The following is a 22,634-nucleotide window of genomic DNA, read 5'->3' as shown; positions in this document are numbered from 1 at the left end:
AACAGAGGCACGTGGGGATCAGCAAAAGTGAGCCCATTGATTCATACCAAGATCGCAAATTTGGCCAATGTACACAGAATCAGGCATCTATTCTTGTCAAAACTTATACAGCCACGAACTCCTTCAGGTGGGCTATCGAATGGTATATGTTATTGACTGTTTAAGTGCTGACTGGTAGAATTGTTGGTATCTTAGAAGCGGTTGTCTGAATGCAATGGGTCGCTTTTGCCGACCCCCACGTGAAAGGGGACAAGAAGTCACTTCAGCTAGCATCTCTGAGACGAAAGCTGAAGTGTGTAAACAGAACACCTCGTGCTTGTTGTAGAGGTTATCTTTGTCATCCCGAATGCCTGCTCAGCTCGTTTACCAACGCCAACCCCACATATTGCACGTTGGCACTCTTTTCTTGCTTAAGCGTGCCCACTTACACGTGTGAGAGGCGAGATCTCTGTCAAACAAGCAACAGAAGTACAAAGAGTCCCTCCCCAGCCACATCGCCACAGCTACAAGACACGAACACAAGTGAGTCCAATGACCTGATTCGTCGCTCGTTCTCGGCAAGACAGCTTCCGCATCGATTACACGACATCTCTGCCCAATAAAGCTTACGTAGCCACAGCTGGTCTGGCACACTTGGCAGAACTGTGTTCTGTGCATACTGTGGTAACATGGTAAGAGACCACGTCTGTGTTGTCAAATGTTGGTTGAGCCACGCATCAGCCACGGCCTCACCGAGTTGAAAGACAGTTCATGCAGGCACGTCAATTTTTCTGAAAGGTTCGAAGCACGAAAATTGTCTAGACCGTCGGCGCATGGGACTGCTGTTTCTGGTTAGAAGATAGTTATTCTCCTTCTGTACTTGTCCACGAATCTACTCATGCAGGTAGCCGGCTAACCGATATCCGGCGGAACCGCGATCCACGGACCAGGACACCCCAACAAGTAAGCATGGCATGTAACTTGCATGGTCAAGACATTCGAGAAAGAAATGTGGACACTTCATAGACGTTACAACGCGTCTGCGCACGATTCTGCTTAGTTACGCTTACGTTGCATAGTAAAGTAGGGTTGATGATAAGCAAAGGCATGCATCAGGCGATGTGCACCGTAAGGAAGCACAAAAGCTGAATCAAGACACTGTTCAGGTGTTGAGGTACAGTCGCAGATTGGCTGAGCGAAATAGATTTGGCTGACTACTCGAGTAATATTTCGGAGACGCACGATGGGGGAAGAGCGTGTCGCTCCCGGACTTGAACCGTGCTTTCAAATCGGTGGCTGAAGTCGATAGTGGTACCGTATTATGAATCGGTACAGACGTGAGGCTGTGCAGACATTCGGCTCAATCGATGACTCGGTGCGTTCTGGCAGTGGTGCAAGCTTTAGGCTAAAGATCGACATGCAGGGAGCGGAAGCGTCTCCACTATGTAGTTAGGTGATGTAATTTATACCTAGGTGTGCGTCTTCGATCCGGGCATAACCACGATACTTTTTTCCAATTCAGACACCTGCAACGTTGATATTGCTGTTTTTGCACTTTCATATCGCACGAGAAACACTTGGAACTTGTTAGCTTCTCTTATATCCGCAGCTATTACATACCGTTCTAGTCATTTCCAAGAGATTCTGCCTCAGTCCGATCACTTGAAGCCTGACCTGGAACTATATTTGCCACTGGTTCCTGATCATCTTTCTATTTTCGTTCACCCTTGGGTACACCACGATTCTATATGCAATCTACACACCTTACAAGCCCGACTGTGCACATTCATCGAGCCAGTCCAGTCACACCACCTCATTCACAGTCCATGATCGCGCAAAGTCCATTTACAGGAGGAGTTTGGCCGAGTATGGGAGAGGGATATTTGAGTGCGCTGCCTAGGAATTTTCACGACCCTCGATATCACAAGCGTGCTTCTTCGGGGTCGTCAGTACAGTCGATGGGACCCGACTCGCCACTCGATCAGTCGAATATCTACAACCCTCGCATTGCCGCCTCAGAGGCCAACTACTCCCCGTCGAGATACAACTTCGAATACTCACCCCAAGCAGCGAAGACGGCGCACTCGATGCCAGATCATATGATCTATCCAGGTAACCCGGCATTCGCAGGCATCGATATGAGGAGGATACAATCTCAAGGCAACGACGACCGCGCGTCTTACGGACCGCAGTCAGTTTCGACAATGAGTCACCACAACTCTCCTGCTACGCCACGTACCTGGGACGACTCGTACGGTGAAGAGAAGCAATACCCAAACTTTCAGTCAGCAGCGTTCCAACAATCGATGCAGGAAGTGTTTCCCGAGCAGCAGCAGCAGATGGCATACTCAATGCATCAGATGCAAAACCACAGGCACACCTTGCAAGAGCAGTTTACAAGATCACAACAACAGCACTTACGGACAGGTTCACCTACTTCGAATCCTAGAGAAAAGTCGCCCTTCAAGCCTACATCTTCAATGCTAGCTCCTGTTCAGAAACCGCAACAATCAGTCCCTCAATTGAAGAAACAGCGCACGTCTGTTTCACCTAAAGAGCTTATGCTCGAAGATCCTGACTTGGACGAAAATCAGACACCTCTATTTCCTGAACGCACTTCGTTCAACAGGCAACCCTCGAATCTATCCAACTACTATCCTGCATCGTTTCAGCATGAACCATCGATTCAGATACCACAACATTATCCCTTCGTTAGTCAGTCGAGTCAGAACATCCCTGACTCGACTCCAGAGTTTCCAGCGCGCATGTTATCGATGGAGTCTACGAACGAGGAAGGACCATCGGAGCCATCCAGCCAGCAATCGATACATCGAACACAAATCAAGCAAGAGCTGCAAAGGCCTGTGATCGACACGTCTTCTGACGCAGGCACATACTCATGTACGTATCATGGCTGTCCACAGCGGTTCGATTCTCCGACCAAGTTACAGAAGCACAAGCGTGAAGGTCATCGACAACAGGAGACAAGTGGGGCTACTACTCCTACTGCAACCACGACAGCGAAGAACTCTCAAGCTGGGCCTCATCGTTGTGACCGCATCAACCCAAGCACAGGCAAGCCCTGCAATTCAGTCTTCTCACGACCTTACGATCTGACCAGACACGAAGACACTATCCACAATGCGCGCAAACTCAAGGTTCGATGTCATTTGTGCACAGAGGAGAAGACCTTTTCGAGGAATGATGCGCTTACCCGACACATGAGGGTGGTGCATCCTGATGTTGATTGGGTGGGAAAGCAAAAGAAGCGATCACACAAGTGAGGAAGCAAGGAAAATTGTTGACGTTAACGACGTGTGATTTGGACGAAACACATGAAACGTCATTGGCTTGAACTTCGGCGCACAATTCAGAGTCTTGGGGAAGTTGTTGGGGACATCGCTGCTTCGGTCATCCAAACAATTACCCACCCAGGTGGGTGTTTGCGTCATCGGCGTTCTACACGATATGGTTTCTACCAGTTTGCGATGGTTGTCAGGGGTTGGTGACGAAAATCGTTTGATGAGCGACGAAATTAATTGATCTAGCATGCACCAAAATGGTAATTAGAATGTATAGCGAGCGACAAGCGAGGCGTTTTTGAGTGATAGAAATTTGGTTTGCGGAAACAGCGGATGTTGAGCGATGACCGTGGTTGAATTTTATGAATTTGTACAATACTATGTTACTCTCAGGAAGATGGATTACAATACTCGTAATGAATTGCACTAATGGATATTGAAGTTTCATGACATCCCACAACATTACTAAGTGCCAATACACCTGTTAGAATGAATTCAGCCGAACTTGCGATTCAATTCTGTTCGTAAGGTTTCAGATCGCGATCGTTTGATTGCAGCATTCTGAGAGCAAATCGGACTACCAACGTAAAGCGAAGCCGAACGAGTCGAGATCCAGACTCTATGAACCCACTAGACTGCTCCCAGGCATTCCTGCGACGATCGCGACTTGCACTGCGTTTGTGCATCAACAAACCCCAAATACTGTACCACACAGCATCGTTCTTTGCAAAGCTCATGAGTACGAGTATTGCAACTGCTAACAATAGCTCAGGTCAAGTAGTATACTCGTATTGCCTGGCGGTAGTCGTGTTCAGATACCTATTTTGGCAGGCGCGAAGCCCTCTACATCTCGGCGCTTGCAGGTTTTAAGTGTGTTACTCGCGTTTCGTTCAGCTCAGCCTCGCAGCTACAAACTGAGCTGTTGATGGTTTCGTGTCGCAGCTGACAGATATGTACAGTAGTAATCTAACAGAATGTCTTCAGGTACATTCCTCCCAGGCACGCCCGCCGCATTTGTCAATTTCAAGGCTTCGTCGTTTGATTGCTCACCGCATCTCTGCAAAACGCTTGTTTCCTCGTTCTCTTTCCATTCAATTTCTGCCCCAATGTAAAAGCTTGGCCCAACTCAGAACGTTGCACTTGGCTGAGGCGAAGGCTACTACGCATCTTGCGCGCTTCTTCAAGCACACAGAACCCTTCGCTGTGAATGCTTCCAGAGAGTCGGAGCTGAATGCATGCGGCCTGAGCTACCTAGTATTTGTAGAGCGACCTTGAAGCTCGAAATCGCTAAAAGGGCAGTAAATGCGACTCACGGAACCTTCCGCGATGTGGACTTCCAGGTATTCAAGACTTTCGAGCAGAGACAGTTCTCGAGAAGGATGCCTCGAAGGACTGCTGAAGCGTAGGACGTGAACATGAGCACTATCATTATCACCGTTACAGTTCCCTTGGCTTCTACAACCTCTCGCCAAATTGATATTGTATTGTCCCAGGCACATGTCTTATCTCTCAGCCTCGTCCTCCGTCTCCCTTTCGCAGCTTCACGTCGCCGTACCACAATACGTCGACAAGCTAAACTTCAAGACATGCATCGACAGATACATGCAGACTACTCTACAATGACGCATCCCATGACCGCAACCACTCGCACGGCTCTACAGAAGCTCTACGGTTTTACAGCTTCGTTCGTCAGTGCACACGCCATGTGATCATGGCTCTGGCCTTTGCACGAATCGCGTCTCACGTCTGCAGTCTTTCATGTGACATTTTGAGCTGATGTGTTAGCTGCGCATGCCACGAAGCTGCTTGACACATTACGTACTGTTTCAATGTTCATGACACCGCAAGAGCACGAACGAAGCACGAGACTAATGCAGAATAGCGTGTATGAACTTTTGTACTTTTAGCACGTGAAACGCGCATTCCGCTGCGTAGATCTGCGCCTACTGACGCCTAGCATGACTAGTACGTACTACGCAAGCTTGCAGGTGCCTTGATTAGAATGTGGCTGGAAAGTAAAATTATCGGAAAATTTGTCGACAACACAGCGGCAATGCTTCGATCTGTCTTGTTACATACAGCTAAGCAAATTTGGAAGGACGCGCCAGTCGTGTACAATTGTAACTTGGTTTTGAACATCACGAGGTTGACAAGATCGGCGACAAACATTTGATCACGTGATCGGCCAGCCGATATTCCACTTTCCCGATCTGATACTCTTCCGTCACAAAAAGCTGAAGGTGCTTCGAGGTCACTTCGGAGAGGCCAGCTGCTCACACGAACTGTCGATCCAACCTACGCAGGACACGCGAAGATATCTGAGGTCGTGAAGGTCAGCAATACATTGCCAATATCAGTTCGTTCGGACTTGGTGTGGTCGGGGTAGACGAGTGATCTGTAGAGTTAGTAGAGGACTCTGAGTTAGTCCTGTCCAGGTTGATACAGCTGCTAACATGATGCTAGCGCGATGCTGTCCTCCCTGAATGATGCTCCCCTAGCGTCAAAAGATGCCAGACATATGCTGAGCATGTAACATGTGCCAAAAGCGTGTCAGCAACGTTCAGACTAGTTGTTAATACGCTGCTGGCATGTGCAGGTCTAGAAATCTGAACCAGATTCAACAGTATTTACGTGGCGGCAATCGAATATCACCTCCCTCGTTCCACGTCCGTTGGACAGTCTAGGCTCGCTTTCCTCAACTTTTATACATACCTGAGCCATCCGCTGAAGAGCTCTGAGTCGCCTTTGAGAGAAGCCCCAACTTTGGGTCGTTGCTCTGGCTTGAGAATTCTGTTGGGACCAGGTGCATCTCGTAGGTTGAGAATTTGTGCCGTGTTGCGTGGTAGATACGTATAGCCTTTTTGAGTCTGCTTGAGGTATTAACTTGAGCATGCTAAATGGGAATTCGGCGTTGTACGTATTGATACACATCTTCAAGTGCAGATTCTTGCTCAGCACTTTATGCCATTACAACTCGATATGTTCGCCCTCCATTACGTAATGTTCGTAAACAATTCTAAAAAGCATACACGCTCGCACTTCACTACATAGTGCTCGTGTTATATGCCCACATGAGGTCACGTACTGTGCTCTTTCCGAGCTGCTGAAAATTTGAGGTAGATGGTGGCTGGAATCATCGTACGACTCCAGCATCTGGTGTGAAGCTTGGTTGTAGTCTTCGGAGTGTCACTAGTAGGATCGAATGATGCAGGACAACTGCTATCCCATTCACTTATGTGGCAAGTAGTGCCTGTGTTGCTGTCAAGATGCAGAAGCAGCTTGAGCTTGAGCTTGAGCTTTCGGAAGTGAGGTGATTGTTCTTATGTCTTGTGTTGAAGATCAACGGACAAGTTGTGATATTTCGATAGCGTCAGTGACCAACTCTTCTGTTAGTCATGAGCAGATCGTCCTGCTCAGTAGCAGTACTGCTATAGTCTTCCGCTGATGAGGACTAGGCATAGTGGAAGACAATGGTTAATGCCCGCTCCGACCAAGATCCGGACTCGGAAGGGGACTCGCTTATCGTAGGGTCCTCAGTGGATCCTCTTATCAGCTGCCTCTTGCCTTTCTGGGCAGGATGTAGAGGGGAGTCACGCGTCGCAGGCAACACGAGCACTCTCTTGCTCTCCTTCTAACATTAAGCTATTTCGTCTCGTCTGTACGAAAGCTCGAAGAACGCAAATTGCTGACAAGATGGGTGCAGGGCAGTCAGTTCAAGCTCAAACCAGGGTAGAGCAGCGAGTGGTGGACCAGCTGCGGGCGATGCGTTTGGAAGATCAAGTCCGCCAGCAAGAGGTAGAGAAGGAATACATTCATATCGGTCACGAGAAGGGACTACCACAATCGTACTCGGTCGATCCTACCATATCTGTTTCTCAAGCTTCAGAATGGGAAAAGGCATTGCTTGCTGAGCCAAAGAACCGTCTGGCTCTCAGTGCCTTGCTCGGAAACGACGTCGATACCATCGTCAGTCAGAAAGTCTCTACCCTCGCCGATACTCAGACTTTCAACGTCAAGATACCCTTTGAAGGTGCTCCGATCACAAACCAGAGATCGTCCGGACGATGCTGGCTCTTTGCAACCACCAACGTCCATCGAGTAGCCATCATGAAGAAGCATAACCTGAAAGACTTTGAATTAAGCCAAGCATATCTGTTCTTTTGGGATAAGCTGGAGAAAGCAAATTGGTTCCTCGAACAAATCATTGATACAGCTGAGCAGGACCTCGACAGCAGGCTTGTTCAGAACCTCTTGGGCGCGCCTGTCAATGATGGAGGGCAGTGGGACATGGCCAATAATCTTGTATACAAGTATGGTCTTGTGCCTCAGTCTCTTTATCCAGACTCATTCAACGCCATGGCTTCCTCCAAGATGGGCCGTCTCATCACTAGCAAGTTACGATCCGACGCTCTCACCCTACGTTCCATGGTCACAAGCACAAAGTCTTCCTCTTCGAAACAGAAACTCCTGGCCACAAAAGCTCGCATGATGCAAGAGGTACACTGCATTCTTACTCTCATGCTTGGCCCACTGCCGAAGCCCGACGAAGCCTTTACCTGGGAATACTACGATGCAAACGGTGCCTTCCACAAGGTACAGAAGACGCCTCTCCAGCTAGCTCGAGAACTCTCTGCTCCAGCTCTGACACGCAGCCTGGCAGGTGCCAACGTGAACAACCTCTTTTCCCTGGTCAACGATCCACGACACGAGTACCTGGCCCACATGACCGTGGATAGACTCGGCAACGTCGTAGGCGGATATCGACCAATAACTTATATCAACGTCGATATGCCGACCATGAAGCGAGCCACGATCAAGATGCTCAGGGCTGGTCTACCAGTCTTCTTCGGCAGTGACGTAGGCAAGTTCTCAAACTCAACTTCTGGCATCATGGACACCAAGCTCTACGACTACGATCTAGCATTCGGCTCTGGCAACGGTGCTCTGCAAATGAGCAAATCACAACGTCTACGTGTTGGAGAATCAGCCATGACTCACGCTATGGTCTTGACTGCCGTGCAGGTGGACGAGAAGACTGGTCAGAGTATCAGGTGGCGGGTACAAAATAGCTGGGGCGCCACACCCGGTAGCGAAGGTTGGTTTGTGATGACAGACGAGTGGATGGACGAATTCGTGTACCAGGTTGTCGTTGATCCAAGCTTCGTCGAGAAAGAGGTCAGGGACTGTTTGAAGAAAGAGCCCATGGTGCTTCCCTTGTGGGATCCCATGGGTGCTTTAGCATAGCTCGGAGTAGCGGACTGAATCTGCCATTGGTAGATTATGATTTTGACGACAAGCGGATCTTGAGCGTTCTACTTCTTATTATGCTAGCATTGAAGCTTTCTTGCCATCTATGTAGAAACATTCACAAGGAGTTCAGAGGGACGTACGTACAAAACGACTATAGCAAGGTATGCGTGCGCATTTGACATCAAGTGTCTTCCCCAATTTCGAAGAGATTTCGGGATCCTTCTTGTTAAAATGTAGTATGTATGTACCTTGTTAGCTGCAGAACAATGTGACTGAAATTTCGAGGAAGGACTGGACGGCGCACTAAAATAGCATAGCCAGGCAACGAGACTTTGCTAGGAGAACATAGACGTTTGAAAGGAAGTGAGAAAAGCATTCGTTTCATATACCTATAAGTGTAGGCTATATGTATGGAGTAGCTATAAGAAGAGCTTGAGCATATGCTCATGATAGAATGGACTTTGCCAATCGGGAAGAGAAGAGCGATTTGGCTCGGAGATGATTCCACATCTCATCTCATGTCGTCGTAACAGAATAAAAGGAAAACCGCCTCGATATACGTAGTAATAGGTCCTCAGGCGCCAGGCCACAAGACCCACAAGTAGTAGTGCCAAGATTGGAGGGATTAGGATAAACTGGCTGTGTACCGAACAAAATATCTGTAACGATGTCAGGAATCGATCTGTGCCACCATCTGTGCTTTCTTCAACGACTTCTTCCGAAGAACCCTGCCTTTCCGGCTAGTAGTCCTTACCGGGTGCAAATCGGATCGGCCCTCCCAGTAATCATTTGTTTGCTTCGGAGACGGTGCTTCCGGAAGAGCCGTGATTTGAGATTGCTGTCGACTCTTTGTTGACCCGACAATGCTGTTTCGAGCTGAACCTCGAGATAGCCTCCTCGGCTCAGGGTCTCCAAGGCTCGATCTTGACCCATTGTAGGCGACTGGTAGCGGGGCTTGCACTGCTTCTGCCGAATGTTCTTGACTTTCGTGGTATATGGAGCTCTTTTTGGAAGAAATTTGGTCCTCCTGTTCTTGTAGCTGATGGCGGGAATGTGACATTTGAGATAGTGATTGTGGTGAAGCAGATTGTACATCTGTCCTTACATCACGGTTGCGACCTGCATAGCTTGCTCCACGTGACTGCCTGGTGCTGATCATGGATGTGTGGGGAGAAGACTCTTTGATTGGGTATAGTGTTTGCATCTTGGGGAAGGAAGGTGAATGTTGCGCGTGTCTGGGAAACGAACGAGAAAAATTGCGTACTAAAGGAGCACTGACTTCTTGCTCCTCGATTGAGACTAAGATATCATTCTCCTTCGTCGATGACACAAGACTCGTGTTGGAAGAGTTGAAGTCTCGTCGTTGATATACCCGCTGCATATTTGGGCTCGTCGGTCCATAGACAGAAGAAGTTTCGTTAATGCTCATACTGCTACGCGACTGTGGATGATCCTTCACAGTCGACCACCATTCAAACGGACTCTTGCTGCGAGCACCAGCTCTAGATTGCGCGTCATCTTCTGAGCCAAAAGCATTGAGACCGAACTTTGAACCAGTCAAAGATAAATACTTCGATTGCTCGACCACTCTTCCACGCCTAACAGTGACTTTCCTCTGAGGTAGATTCTCATCCCCAAAAGTATCCACAAAATTGGTTCTTCTTCGATGGGTGACAAACAGTCTGATTGAGAATGCAGTTGTTCCCAGTATTACGACCGAACCGACGACAATAATGATGATCCATACATAGAGAGGGAGTGATGTGTTGCTGAGAATGGTAGACATGAAGATTGTTGTTGGGTGAAATACCACGAGCAAACTCGCAATGAAATAAAGATAGCGAAGAAGAATGCCTGCATGACAATCGTGTCAAGTATGTTTGTCTTCTCAGTTCCGAGAACGTAGGTCTTGTCGAGAAAGTCACCGAAGATCCAGCTTCTCGTTCGAAATACTCGAGATAGATTCCCGTCGTCCAGCGAAACGTTGGCCTCAGATACGTTGCTCAGGTCTGATGGAAGAAAAGAATGTCGGACAAGATTCATGTCGGTAGCCCGCTCACCGCAAGACAAAAGCCTGATCATCAGACTTGACGGTGGAACATGATCGGACAGCAAGCTGGAGCACAACCACGGGGATACAGAGACATCACGATGCAAGACGATGGGTACTGTGGCTTGCCGTCTCATGGCATAGTGGGATGAACAATCACACTTCTGAAATCCTAAAGGTTAAAATATCTCCGTTTAGCCCTGGAAAGGGAAAGAGAACATGGAAGTGAGCAAGTCTGACATCCTCGAAAGAGGATACTATGAGCAGGGCTGAGAAGCTTGGTGTTTTGGCGGACGACTATGCTGAGCGAGGGTGTGAGCTAGAGGTCAAAAGAGATAAGCTTGATGCCGCCGTTATGTGGGTTATCCGAGAAGTGCGAGTTTTTAAGATGAAGCAAGTCGACAATACCTTGATTAACGTTGGCGAGTGACCTACGTTGTGCATGAAAGCGTAAGCGATGGACTGACCATGTTTGCTGGCCTTGGTCTCGACTGAGTAGAATCGAGAACGAGATGGTCTGAGTGAAAGTTTGTTCCGCCTTCCGTAGATTTTGTCGCTGTAAAGACGACAGCGAAGCAAAATCACGAAAATATGTGTTGTAAGGTTAAGCGCTAATGCCACACTTGTGTTTCATCGGCAGGCACGAACCACTTGCCAGGTGATCTTGGCTATCCTAAGTTTTTGCTAGCTTGAAACACGACTTGGAAATGGTTGCGTGCGATTGCAGGATATGAGCTACAGGTACGAAGCAGACTAATGGTCGTGCTTTCCGTAGCCGGACTTTTGAAGAAGAATGTATTGCAGAGACTGAAGCTTGCAAAACTCTCACTGGCGGAACTCAAACTTAAAAAGTAACGGGTCGAGGCGAGCATGCAGCCACGTACGATCTGTGTTATACCCTTGAGGCAGATCCTCGTTTCTTAGCTGAAATTGAGGTGCGAGCCCTAATTGCTCGGACTTGGGTGAAATACAACATCTTGCCGAAGGAAGCTGCAATCAGACATGCGCCACCACAGTAGCTGCGCAGGAAATAGTTCAACTAAATTGAGGCAGTCCTCAGGCCTGTTTGGATCGACACTCACTGCAACTAAAGGCCAACGCTTTTCCCAAACATGTGCGTTTGGCGACAAAACGTTCGAGCTAGGATGTGGCCACGAGATAGCCTCAAGAATGCATCGCACTGCTATATCTGTGCTGTTCCTGAAACAGACTCCTCCATTGCTTTGCGTTCATACTCTCTCCCATGCTGACACTTCTCCATGGCGCCAAAACTTGCCATGTGTGCCTCCTATATCGCCCAGAGCCAGATGAACAGGAAGCTGAGCACCTTCATCGGGAGTCTTGGTGCCTCTACCCTTGGTCATATCAGTATTTACATATCCAGGATCAGCACAGTTAATCAAAACGCGATCACCATTCTCCAAAGCCATTGTCTTTGTCAAGCCTGCAAGTCCAGCTTTCGAGACCTTGTATGCCGCGCCAGGCCAATTTGATTTGTAATCGTTCTTCTCAACGGCAGTCGTGAACTCCTCCATCAAGTCGGTAATCTGCCGAGTTTCGGTTGCCTCGAGGAATCGCTTGCGAATAGAAGCGGAGTACTTCGAGTCCAGGATGCTGGCTGTGCTTGCAAGATGTACAAATCGCCCCCCATCAACCATATGAGGCAGTAAGTGTTTCGTGAGTTCCAAAGCTCCGTAGTAATTGCTATGTAACGTCTTCTTCACCACATCCGCATCGAAGCCATCCAACGCGACAGCGGCATTGTTGATCAGAAAATCAATGCCTTTAGGGTGAGACTTTCCGATCTGTTCCGCGAAGGATTTGATGCTGTCTTGACTATCGATATCCAGTGGCAGGTATTTAATTTCTGCAAGGCCTCCGTCACTCTTCAAAGCCTTGGCTTTTTTCAGTTGTGCATCGTCGTTGATGTCCTGCAGTGCCTTCTCGCCACGTTCTTGGTTTCGCGCAGTCAAGTAAATGAGAAAGGGGCCTGAATTGAAGCTGGATTTGGGGTACTGGAGAGCAAGCTGTCTGACAATAGCTAGACCAATACCTTTATTACCCCCTGTAACAGCAGCGACGCGATTGTAACTTGCCATGGTGTGGTGGTAAACTATAGAAGAAGGGGAAGACTTTACGAAAGATCGTTTCTGATCTGCTTACCGAACTGGAAGAAGATATGTGAGCATCATGGAAACTTGTGTCATAGAGTGGCGATCCTTCCACATAATCAGTTCCTCAAAGACAGAGCAATGAAGTGGACTTTCGACTATTACACTGCACATCATCGAGAGAGTGTCGCTACTGTCGACAATCGACGGTTGACACGATTCCAATCTTTGAGGTGTGAAGTACGTACCTGCGAAGTGCCTAGGATTGGGCACGGGCATGCCTGATGATGGCGATTGACCTGCTTAACACGTGATAATTCCGGCTGTCCCAGGCTGTAAACTGGCCTGTGCAGCCTAAGCCGACCTTCGTCTGCATATATTGTACTATCTCCCATCTTCACTGTTCAGACCATAGCCACCACGCACGTTGTAACTGCCATTACAACGCCACACAGCACCCTGAACATCCCGTCATGGCCGACAAATCCTCCTCATCCACCTCAAAACCAACCACCAAACCAACAACATCCTACATCTCGTCCAGCGGGCAAACCCTCACATCTCTCCCTCTCAGCGCCCGCCTCAACCGCCTCACAAGCGACGTCTACAATTTCCTAGGACTGTATTTCGTCTCTTTGCTGTCATTGGACTCATACACCGCCGCGCAGAGAAGTAGATTCAACACAAGAGGACCAGGAAGACAGCCTGCTGGAAGCACGGGCACTACTGCGGCAGGGAGGTCTGGCGCTGGAAACAGTGGCGGTGGATTGTTTGGAGGCGGAAGACTGGGTGGTGATGGTTCTGGGCCTAGAAGTGGTGGTGGTGGAGGTGGTGCCGGTAGTGGAAGACGGATGGGGACTGTGGATGATGTGAGAGGGCCGGAATGTGGAAGTTGTGGTTGAAGGGACATGAACGATACAGAAGTTACGAATACTATGAGCGAGAATGCTACGGCGCCACAACACGAGTCGACAGCAATATACAGCTGGAGATGACGAGGTTCTGAAGCGAAAGAGAGCGTGGTGGCCGAACATGCGTCACGACAAGGCAAGACCACCTGAAAGCTCTTGAATACTGCTACCATAAGCCTAAGGCGAAGATACGGACGCACGCCAGACAGCGAGATGCGCGCCCGAAATACTGTTTCGCAACACAGATGTTCCAAATGGGTACGGTTCGTACAGCGGGCATACTCCTTGCTGAAAGATTGAGGGACGTCGTAGTACATCTGCAGGTACCAAGGTCAATAGTACACAGCGAGGCTTGAGTCGAGAGAGATCTTTTAGGAGAACGGTTGTATCCTCATTTGAGCCTGGTTGAATACTGGCTCTTAACTACATCGACGTTGAATGCTTGTTACAAACCCTAATTTTCTCCTGAACGCCCGCTCCAGAAGCAAACCTATTTTTGTTTATACCACAGTCGTCTCAGCCTTGATTTGGCCAGCCATATCCGCTGTCATGGTCTCAAGACGACTCGCCTGCCTCTTCTTCAGCACATTCTCAATAAATGCCTCACCAGCCTTGTACGAGCTCCTCACTAAAGGGCCAGAAGCGCAGTATAGGAATCCCATGTCAAGCGCCCTTTGCCTCCATAGCTCAAACACATCTGGTGTCACATATTCATGTACAGCCATATGTCTCTTTGTAGGTCGCATGTACTGTCCAAAGGTAACCACGTCCACATCGATTTCTCTTAACCGACGCAGAGCGTCATAAAGCTGCTCCTCAGTCTCGCCTAATCCAAGCATAATAGAAGTCTTCGTGATCAAGCCTTCCTTGGCCTCTTTAGCAGCCTTCAGCACACTTAGACTCTGCTTGAATGTTGCCCTGCGATCTCGAACCTGCGGCGTCAAAGCTTCAGTGGTCTCGACGTTGTGCGCATAGACGTCTAGACCACTTCGTGCGACTAATCTAACCATTTCTAAATCACCAGCAAAGTCTCCTGTTAAATACTCGACGAGCATCGAAGGCGCCTTGCTCTTGATCTTCCGCACTGTTTCTGCAGCATGATTCGCTCCACCATCGGGCAGATCGTCCCGATCCACACTTGTAAGAACGACATAGCCTAGACCCCATCTTGACAGTGCCTCAGCGGTATGTTCTGGTTCATGTGGATCGAGTGGTGGTGGTGCTTTCGACGTCTTCACGCTGCAAAACCTGCAGCCTCTTGTACATGTGTCGCCCATCAGCATGATTGTCGCAGTTGCAGCGGCTTTGCTACTTCCACCCCAGCAGTCTGAAATGTTCGGACATCGCGCTTCTTCGCAAACGGTGTGTAGATTGAGTCCTCGTAAGTCGTTTTTTATCTTCTTGTACGACGAGGTGTCGGGTATAGGAGTCTTCAGCCATTCTGGCAATCTTGTGATCTGCTTCTGCTTGCCTTTTGGTCCTACAAGCGCTGTTTTGAGTTGATAGGCTTCCGAGAGCCTTAAGGGTGGTTCTTTACCAGATACAAATTCATCGAAGGATGGTCCGGTATTGAGCTTGTCTGAGAATGTCGTTGCTTGTACTCTTGGTGTTGTGGTTGGAGCATCGTCAGTCGCTGTAGCAAAGGTTCGTCGGGTTGAGGGCTTTTGGGATTGTTGTACGAAGACTTTAAATGGTGAGGACCACTGTTTACCATTCAAGCACCGATGTCTAGGGATTGCGACCGCCATGGTTGTGAGGATGTCTTTTATGTTGACGGTCCACAGATGTGAAGCGAACGGTTAGGATCTCACTCAAACTTGATGAGAAATGATGGGGGAGGGTGCATGCCTCATTGTCGCCACTGCCGATATTATGCCGAGCCGTACTTAAGCGTCAACCTATTAAACACACTTGAAAGCAAATAGAAAGAGCAACGTTCAGCACAATAGGCATCTATTGAGATGATTCGAGTGACATTTACTAGGACATTTAGTTTCTATGTACGTATCTATTCATTGTATGAACATTTTATGCCCGACACCATCTGTAGGTTCACAACTGAAACCCGATGTTGTACCTCTCATCGTCAATCAGCCTCCCATACTCGAGCAACAACCTGAAGTACCACACTTCCAGGTCAGCATTCCGAAGCACTTTGCCTGCCCAGTCTTTTCCTGCCTCCGCCAGCCTGAGTGCTTGCTGTCTGCCGATCTCTTCTTCGTCAAAGTAGCGAACGGATTCGACATATTCGTTCCCATGTATGCCAAGCGGGACGTAGTGTACCCATGGTGTAAGCCATTCGTCATGCCACTCTCGGAAGAGTGCCAACTTGTATACAAGGGAGTTACTCAAGAGCCAGGCGTAGTACCGACCAGAAAATGCATTGCCGTCAATATCAAGAACGTATTTCGACTGTAAAGCATCAAACATATTGACATGTGGCGCAAGGTCGAAGAACTCTTTTTGTGCATCACAGTCTCCGGGATCGCATTGACCAACGTAGGTAAATCTGACATCGAAGAAGCGGTCCAGGTTCTTCATCTCATCTCTTTGTTCGACCCACTCGTCTCTTTCTGCATCGTGATGAAGATAGGATGCTTTTCCCAACGGCATGGTCTTCTGTACGAATTGTTGACGATGTTGGTTACGCCAACCACCGTCTCGACTGAAACCGCCAGTCGTGCTGCCACGCCAGTACATAGTGTGGTTCTTCTCGCTCCATGGCATATCACTTTCTGGCTCATATTTGACTCGACCCATGAAATACCAAGGTGATGGATAAAGTATGTCCTGAAATGAAGATACCTTTGACTGGGAGAAGATTGGGAAGAGTTCGTGAGCCACATCGAAAGCATTAGGTCGGTCAAAGAAGCCAAAGCTGCGCTGGAGGCTGGGAGTGTTGCAGATGTCACTGAAGGCAGTTGTGTTTGCTAGAAATCCCAGTGGTAAATCGTGGGTATATGGGCTAGTATCGTCGGTCGGGGTATCGTTTAGAAAGCGACGAGCTGCGGAATCCGGATTGCATGAAGTGCGACTGTCGTACCAAGTTGCTTGATGGGCATATCGATTGAACCGAGTCGTCCTGTACTCCTTGATACGATCACCTGCGTTCATATCGCTAGGGCGACGCGACCAGCCATTCCTGAGTCCGGAATTTCTCAATGCTCGAGGCATGTTTTGGTCCAGAGCTATTTGAACGTGGCGAGAAAGATCGTCGTGCTGCAGCACGATTCGAGGCTCGTCGTGAATATTAAAGGCCAGGTCCATGTCCGGAAGGTATTTAATGAAGTTCTTGAGCATGATCGGTGTTGCCTCTCTATGCCATTGATACATTTCCCCTCCTCCATCCATATGTGTGACTTGACCATTTCTTACAAGAACCGCAATGAGAGCATTGTCAAAGCCGATCGCCTCACGCACTCTTTCTCTTATGACCGTTGGTTCGAGCGCCCAGAAGGGCAGTAATTGATGGTGTATTGTATCATATTCATCAATCAATTGTACTCCTCTGTCTTGCGCAAACCTGAACCATTTATCGAAATTCGGAGGAGGTGGTATGCCATACCGTCTGCGGTACTCACCTACAGCCTCGTCTAAAGTCTTTGATTGCCGCTCTCTTAGTGCTTTGAAGTCGACCTCGTTCTTGGAGATAAGCTGATGGATAGGGTGTGATTTTACGGTTGCTGGTACCTGCTCATTTCCGTTCTCGTCCTCCCCAAGCGCTGCTGGAGGGTAGTGCTCTGGTTCAAGGTTCCGCAGATAGACAAGGGTTAGAGCTGCAGTGAACAAGAGTATGATCAAGCCAAAAGCTTTGCGCGACTTTATCATCCCGTATTCAACATGGCTTGGACCAATGTGCATCAGAAACCTATTTTGCGCCACTCTCGGCGGTCGCGCATCTCTTGGTTACTGTTGATCCCCTGCACGTTCGCGATATGCTGTTCTGGTCAATATGTACAAATCTGCTTGAAGCAAGAGGAGGATCGTGTGCTGGTGTACAAATACCACGGATTGCTGTTGGTCAAGGAGAGTGCCGTGCCGCGGATCAAACGCTTCACAAACACTACCATCCTGCCTGAATAGGCAAAGCGTTCATTCACATAGAGGCGACCTGATGAGCCAAACATTGGGACTGGAAAATGAATTATAAATTGTGAGACTGCTATAGTGAGTTTCGAAGCATTTGAAAAGTCGCTCTTACAACTGCTAAGTCCAGTCACGGCAGCGAGTACCACATTCAAGCTTATTTCGCTTTGTCCCACAGCGTAATGACAAGACGGCAAGGAACGTCACGTCGTTCCTGCTTCTCTGCATACTCGCTTGCTACGGTTTATCTGCCATGCTATATCTAGGGGTATCGCTTGTCTTTGCGCATGTCTCATCTCTAAGCTCAGGAGCCAGTATCCATCTTGTCGTTTCCCTGAAATACTGGTCCACCTTGAGCGGGCCCACCCGCAGCAACAGTAGCAAAATACCTTACATCGACGTCCGGATCGCTTTGTAGCTTCTCCAGGTTTGGCATTATCTGATTCGTGATCAGTTGCTGACCTTTTGACGATCCCGCGGACGCGGTCACGGATGTTTCCTGCTCTGCAAGGGTTCCCTTCTCAGAAAGCTTCTTGAGAGCATCGATAATGACTGCATACGATTTGGCGACGTTGAAGCGAATATTAGGGATAGGGTCCGACACTAGACGGTCCATCATAGGCAGGACAGAAGACTCGATAATATCGACTGTCACAACGGGAGATAGAGTCTGCCACGATTAGCCCATGTTTCGACAGCACGTCACGAATAACTAGTACTTACAGTTATGGCGAAGCAGGTCGTCATTCGGTAGAGGTAATTTTGTTGCTGGCTCATCGCGGCCACCTTGGGGATTATGGACTGTTTTGCCCAATCGACGCCGAAGACTTCTGTGAGCTTTTTCAAATTTGCGACAGCTGCTTCTCTGATAGAGAAAACAGTGTCGCCCAACCAACCCATGCACAAATTGCTGAGCTGCTCATCGAAGAACTTCACACCCAGCTGCTTGGCTAGGAGAGGGACGTATTCGATAATGGCCAGGCGGACTCTCCACTGCTTGTCCTCTGCAAGCTGCACAATGGCTGGGAGAAGTGACTGCGAGAGAAGATCAATACCGATGACGTTGTTGACAAGCTCGAGTTTCGAGATAATGTGCAGGCGTACGTCTGGAAACTCGTCCTTGAGCATTTGCAAAAACATAGGTAGTAAGTGTGAGATTGTCTCCTCTTTGCCGAGTATTGGAGCCAGGCCAGAAAGTTGCGTTCCAAGAGCAGCTCTAACATGCTGCGAGGGGTCCGAGACCAGGTCTTCTATACTGGTCATGATTTGGTCGAGCAGGACTTCGCGCTCCAGCAGTCCACAAAATCCTGGGATTTGACTGGCAATAGCTGTCCTGACTTCAGCCTCACTGTCCTTGAGGAGCTTGACAAAAGTTTGCACAAGGTCCCTTGTAACAACCTCTTCATTGACTGCTTTTGCGATCTTCTCAAACTTTTCTGCAACCATATATCTCACTCGCCAGCTCTTGTCCTCAAACAGATCTCGTAAGGCCTTTAGAAGAACCCCATGACTCGGCTGCTGCTCTTTAGGTATCATCTCGGCAATGGCTATCAGGACTTCGACAGTCAGAAGGCGTACGCTATCTTGGTCGTCGCTGGCCAAATGCTGGAAGAGAGGGATCATCTCATCAATGACGATTTGAACTGGCACTTCCTTCACAAACTTTGCCAGATTGTTCGCTGCTTGTCTTCTGACCATTGGAGTCTCATCGTGCACGAGATGACCGAACTGCTGTCTCAGAACTTGTTGCGAAGCTGGGGAGGCTTTCCTGTAGGGTGCGACGTATAAACCTGTGGCTGAGATCTTCGAGGTGAACCAATCAGCTTTGGAAAGGCCCAGTGTAAGAGGAATGAAGTGCTCCTCGACCTGTTGAGTCGAAAGCTCGGCGCATATCTTGTTAAGGGAATCGACAGCCTTATCGCGCACGAGTGGCTCTTCTATGGCAGCGAGATTCTCGAGAGGCCTCAGCAGGACGTGACCATATTCAGGACCCCCAACGTACTCGATAAAGTTTCCAAGCTCTTCTCCTAGTGCGGTCAGAACTTCATCCTCATCTTCAACTGAGTCGTCAAGGAACGGTATAAGCTCGTCTCTCGTTCGCTCAGGTCCTAGTGCTAAGGCAATCGTAGAGAGGCGATGTATGGCGTTCAATCGCAATAGGACATCATCATGCTGCAGGAGACGTTAGACATGTTCGCTCAGGCCCAGGCAGTGGCTACCCACTTTTAATTCGTCGATGAGCACGGCAATAGGATAGAGCTCATCGTTCTCGTTCTGGCCCTCCATAGTTGTCGTGGGTTCGGTGCCTAAAGTGGTTCAAAAGAGAGACTGGCACGGGACCACGGAAAAGGAAAGAGGTCACGACCAGTATTCTTCGACACTTTGCGCAGGGTTGAGCGGATTGGGGAAAGAGCTATTGCTATATTGGCGTCGTGCGAATTGCTCCTGCAGTATGAAGTCAGTTGTGCGATAGTGAACAGTTCGTGAAAGCCTGTTGCAGTAGGCAAACGCCTGGTAAGCTGTGCTGCTAGGCGGTACGTAGGGCTAGGGAGCGAAGGCGTGTTTTGGTGACTGAGGTGGGCATGTGCTCAGTAACCCTGAATAATTTGGGTACTTACCAAACTTTCTGACAGGCTACTCAGTGTATCAACAGCTTCGTGCAATGTGAGTAGCAGTTTCGGGGAGTCTCTTAGTCGATTTGAGACAGAATCAGCTTGTGTATACGAGGATTATTCTATAACAGTTCCAAGTCCAACAAATCTTCGTCATAGGTCGGGACGTTGTTGATACCTGAGTCTCGCATGGCGGCAACGTATATGCCAAGCAGCCGCAATACAAATCTTCCACCAAACCGAAAGCAGAAGCCACTGGCGAACGTGAAGGAGTCACAATCCAAGTTGTATTTCTCAGTCGCGATCACTCTCGAATAGTAGTACAGGTTCAAGAGACCAAACTATTCTCTAAGATACACCACATCTGCGACAGACTTGTCAGAGCTCTACGACTTCGCAGCCTGGTGGCACTGCCCGTAAAATGCCAACCATCGCTGTTGACAAGTATGCCTTGTATAAGGCTCTTGGCAAAACATACACCAAGGATGAGTTCGATGAGCTATGCTTTGATTTCGGTATTGAGTTGGATGAAGACACAGAAGAGGAACAGCGGCCTGTTGTAAACGGTGAACAAGAGCCTCCACAGCTCAAGATTGAAATTCCTGCCAATCGCTATGACATGCTATGCTTCGAAGGCATACAATTGATGCTCAATATCTTTCTTCAGCGGACTGAAGCGCCTAAGTATGCCCTCAAGGCACCCAGCGATGTCCAATCGATTACAGTAACCAAGGATACTGCTCGAATCAGACCGTACGTGTCTGGAGCTATCCTCAGGAATGTCACCTTCGACGAAGCAAGATACGAGTCTTTCATTGCTCTACAGGATAAGTTGCACCAGAATCTGGCTCGTCAACGAACCTTAGTGTCTATCGGCACACATGACTTAGACACCATCAAGGGCCCTTTTACCTACGAAGCACTACCACCCAAGGACATCAAATTCATACCTCTGAACCAGACTAAGGAGATGAACGGCGAAGAGCTCATGAAGTTCTACGAGAAAGACCGACATCTGGGTCGATATCTACACATTATTCGAGACTCGCCAGTCTATCCCGTCATTTACGATGCAAACAAGGTGGTATGCTCGTTACCACCCATCATTAATGGCAACCATTCCAAGATTACCACAAAAACCAAAAACGTCTTCATCGAGGTTACAGCTACCGATAAGACAAAAGTCGAAATCGTTACGAACATGGTTGTTACGATGTTCTCGCAGTATACAGCTGAGAAGTTCACGATAGAGCCCATCAAGATCATCTCTGAACACAATGGTGAGACTCGGCAGGTTCCCAATGTCGACCCGCGAGAAACACAGGCCGAAGTCGACTACATCAAGTCCTGCACAGGTGTTGACATGAGCCCCCAGCAAATATGTGATCTCCTCCTGCGCATGTCGTACAATGCTAAACCATCCAAATCGGATCCAAACCTCATCGATGTCCAGGTACCTTGCACACGCGCGGATGTTCTTCATCAAGCAGACATAATGGAGGACGTCTGCATAGGCTATGGCTTCAATAAACTTCCCCGTGCCTTTCCCAAAGTCAGCAGCACGGTCGCAGCACCACTGGCAATCAACAAGCTCTCAGACATTCTTCGTCAAGAAAGTGCCATGGCAGGATGGGCCGAGGTACTCCCTTTAATTCTCTGTTCTCACGACGAAAACTTCGCATGGCTCAATCGCAAGGACGATGGCACGACAGCTGTCAAGCTCGCCAATCCAAAAACACTCGAGTATCAAGTCGTGCGTACCTCGCTAATACCAGGGCTACTCAAGACAATACGCGAGAACAAGCACCACTCTGTTCCCGTAAAGATCTTCGAATGCTCAGACGTAGCCTTCAAAGCTCCTGAACTGGAGCGCAAAGCCCGAAACGAACGACACTTTGCTGCGGCATGGTACGGCAAGACATCGGGCTTTGAGGTTGTGCATGGTCTTCTGGATCGCCTGATGGCTATGCTAAAGACCGCTTTCGTAACACGAGAAGAGGGACTCGAGCTCGAAGATGCCAACAGCATGCAGTATTGGATCGAGGAAGTCGACGACCCGACCTTCTACGAAGGACATGCTGCCAATATCGTTTTGCAGGTAAGAGATAAGAAGACTGTCATTGGAAAGTTCGGTATCTTGCACCCTACTGTGCTTGAAAAGTTCGAACTCAGGTATCCTGTCAGTGTGCTGGAACTGAATGTTGAGGTCTTTATGTAAGAATCAACCACCAATCAAAAGCGTAGATAGCATGTGGACGAGTAGTTTCGGTTAGAGGGATTCATAGCGAAACCATAGCAGTTTGCTTGGACACTAGACAACGATAGAGTCAAAG

General features: G+C 48.7%; 7 protein-coding genes across 7 annotated transcripts; 3 read left to right on the top strand and 4 right to left on the bottom strand.

Annotated features, from left to right (window-relative positions):
* Positions 1-1,805: 1,805 nt before the first annotated feature.
* LTR64_004106 (uncharacterized protein) lies at positions 1,806-3,263 on the top strand (the record flags this gene model as incomplete). The annotated part of the gene is made up of 2 exons (XM_064898454.1): positions 1,806-1,866; positions 1,930-3,263. 2 exons carry the CDS (start codon positions 1,806-1,808, stop codon positions 3,261-3,263), a joined length of 1,395 nt encoding a protein of 464 aa, XP_064754411.1.
* Positions 3,264-6,974: 3,711 nt separating this feature from the next.
* LAP3 (bleomycin hydrolase) lies at positions 6,975-8,525 on the top strand (the record flags this gene model as incomplete). The annotated part of the gene is made up of 1 exon (XM_064898453.1): positions 6,975-8,525. One exon carries the CDS (start codon positions 6,975-6,977, stop codon positions 8,523-8,525), a length of 1,551 nt encoding a protein of 516 aa, XP_064754410.1.
* A 3,285-nt stretch (positions 8,526-11,810) lies between these two features.
* LTR64_004104 (uncharacterized protein) lies at positions 11,811-12,680 on the bottom strand (the record flags this gene model as incomplete). The annotated part of the gene is made up of 1 exon (XM_064898452.1): positions 11,811-12,680. The coding sequence occupies one exon, from the start codon at positions 12,678-12,680 to the stop codon at positions 11,811-11,813; it is 870 nt and encodes a 289-aa protein (XP_064754409.1).
* Positions 12,681-14,103: 1,423 nt separating this feature from the next.
* LTR64_004103 (uncharacterized protein) lies at positions 14,104-15,351 on the bottom strand (the record flags this gene model as incomplete). The annotated part of the gene is made up of 2 exons (XM_064898451.1): positions 14,104-15,236; positions 15,315-15,351. 2 exons carry the CDS (start codon positions 15,349-15,351, stop codon positions 14,104-14,106), a joined length of 1,170 nt encoding a protein of 389 aa, XP_064754408.1.
* A 304-nt stretch (positions 15,352-15,655) lies between these two features.
* Positions 15,656-17,431, bottom strand: LTR64_004102 (uncharacterized protein; the record flags this gene model as incomplete). The annotated part of the gene is made up of 1 exon (XM_064898450.1): positions 15,656-17,431. The coding sequence occupies one exon, from the start codon at positions 17,429-17,431 to the stop codon at positions 15,656-15,658; it is 1,776 nt and encodes a 591-aa protein (XP_064754407.1).
* Positions 17,432-17,993: 562 nt separating this feature from the next.
* Positions 17,994-19,975, bottom strand: TPD3 (protein phosphatase 2A structural subunit; the record flags this gene model as incomplete). Its single annotated transcript, XM_064898449.1, has 3 exons — positions 17,994-18,359; positions 18,413-19,861; positions 19,913-19,975. The coding sequence occupies 3 exons, from the start codon at positions 19,973-19,975 to the stop codon at positions 17,994-17,996; spliced, it is 1,878 nt and encodes a 625-aa protein (XP_064754406.1).
* A 747-nt stretch (positions 19,976-20,722) lies between these two features.
* FRS1 (phenylalanine--tRNA ligase subunit beta) lies at positions 20,723-22,519 on the top strand (the record flags this gene model as incomplete). The annotated part of the gene is made up of 1 exon (XM_064898448.1): positions 20,723-22,519. The coding sequence occupies one exon, from the start codon at positions 20,723-20,725 to the stop codon at positions 22,517-22,519; it is 1,797 nt and encodes a 598-aa protein (XP_064754405.1).
* Positions 22,520-22,634: the final 115 nt, after the last annotated feature.

This window comes from Lithohypha guttulata (assembly GCF_036872675.1).
Source record: "Lithohypha guttulata strain CCFEE 5908 chromosome Unknown scaffold_3, whole genome shotgun sequence".
Taxonomy (NCBI): domain Eukaryota; kingdom Fungi; phylum Ascomycota; class Eurotiomycetes; order Chaetothyriales; family Trichomeriaceae; genus Lithohypha; species Lithohypha guttulata.
Note: the sequence above shows the minus strand (reverse complement) of the source record. Positions and strands in the feature narration are given on the sequence as shown.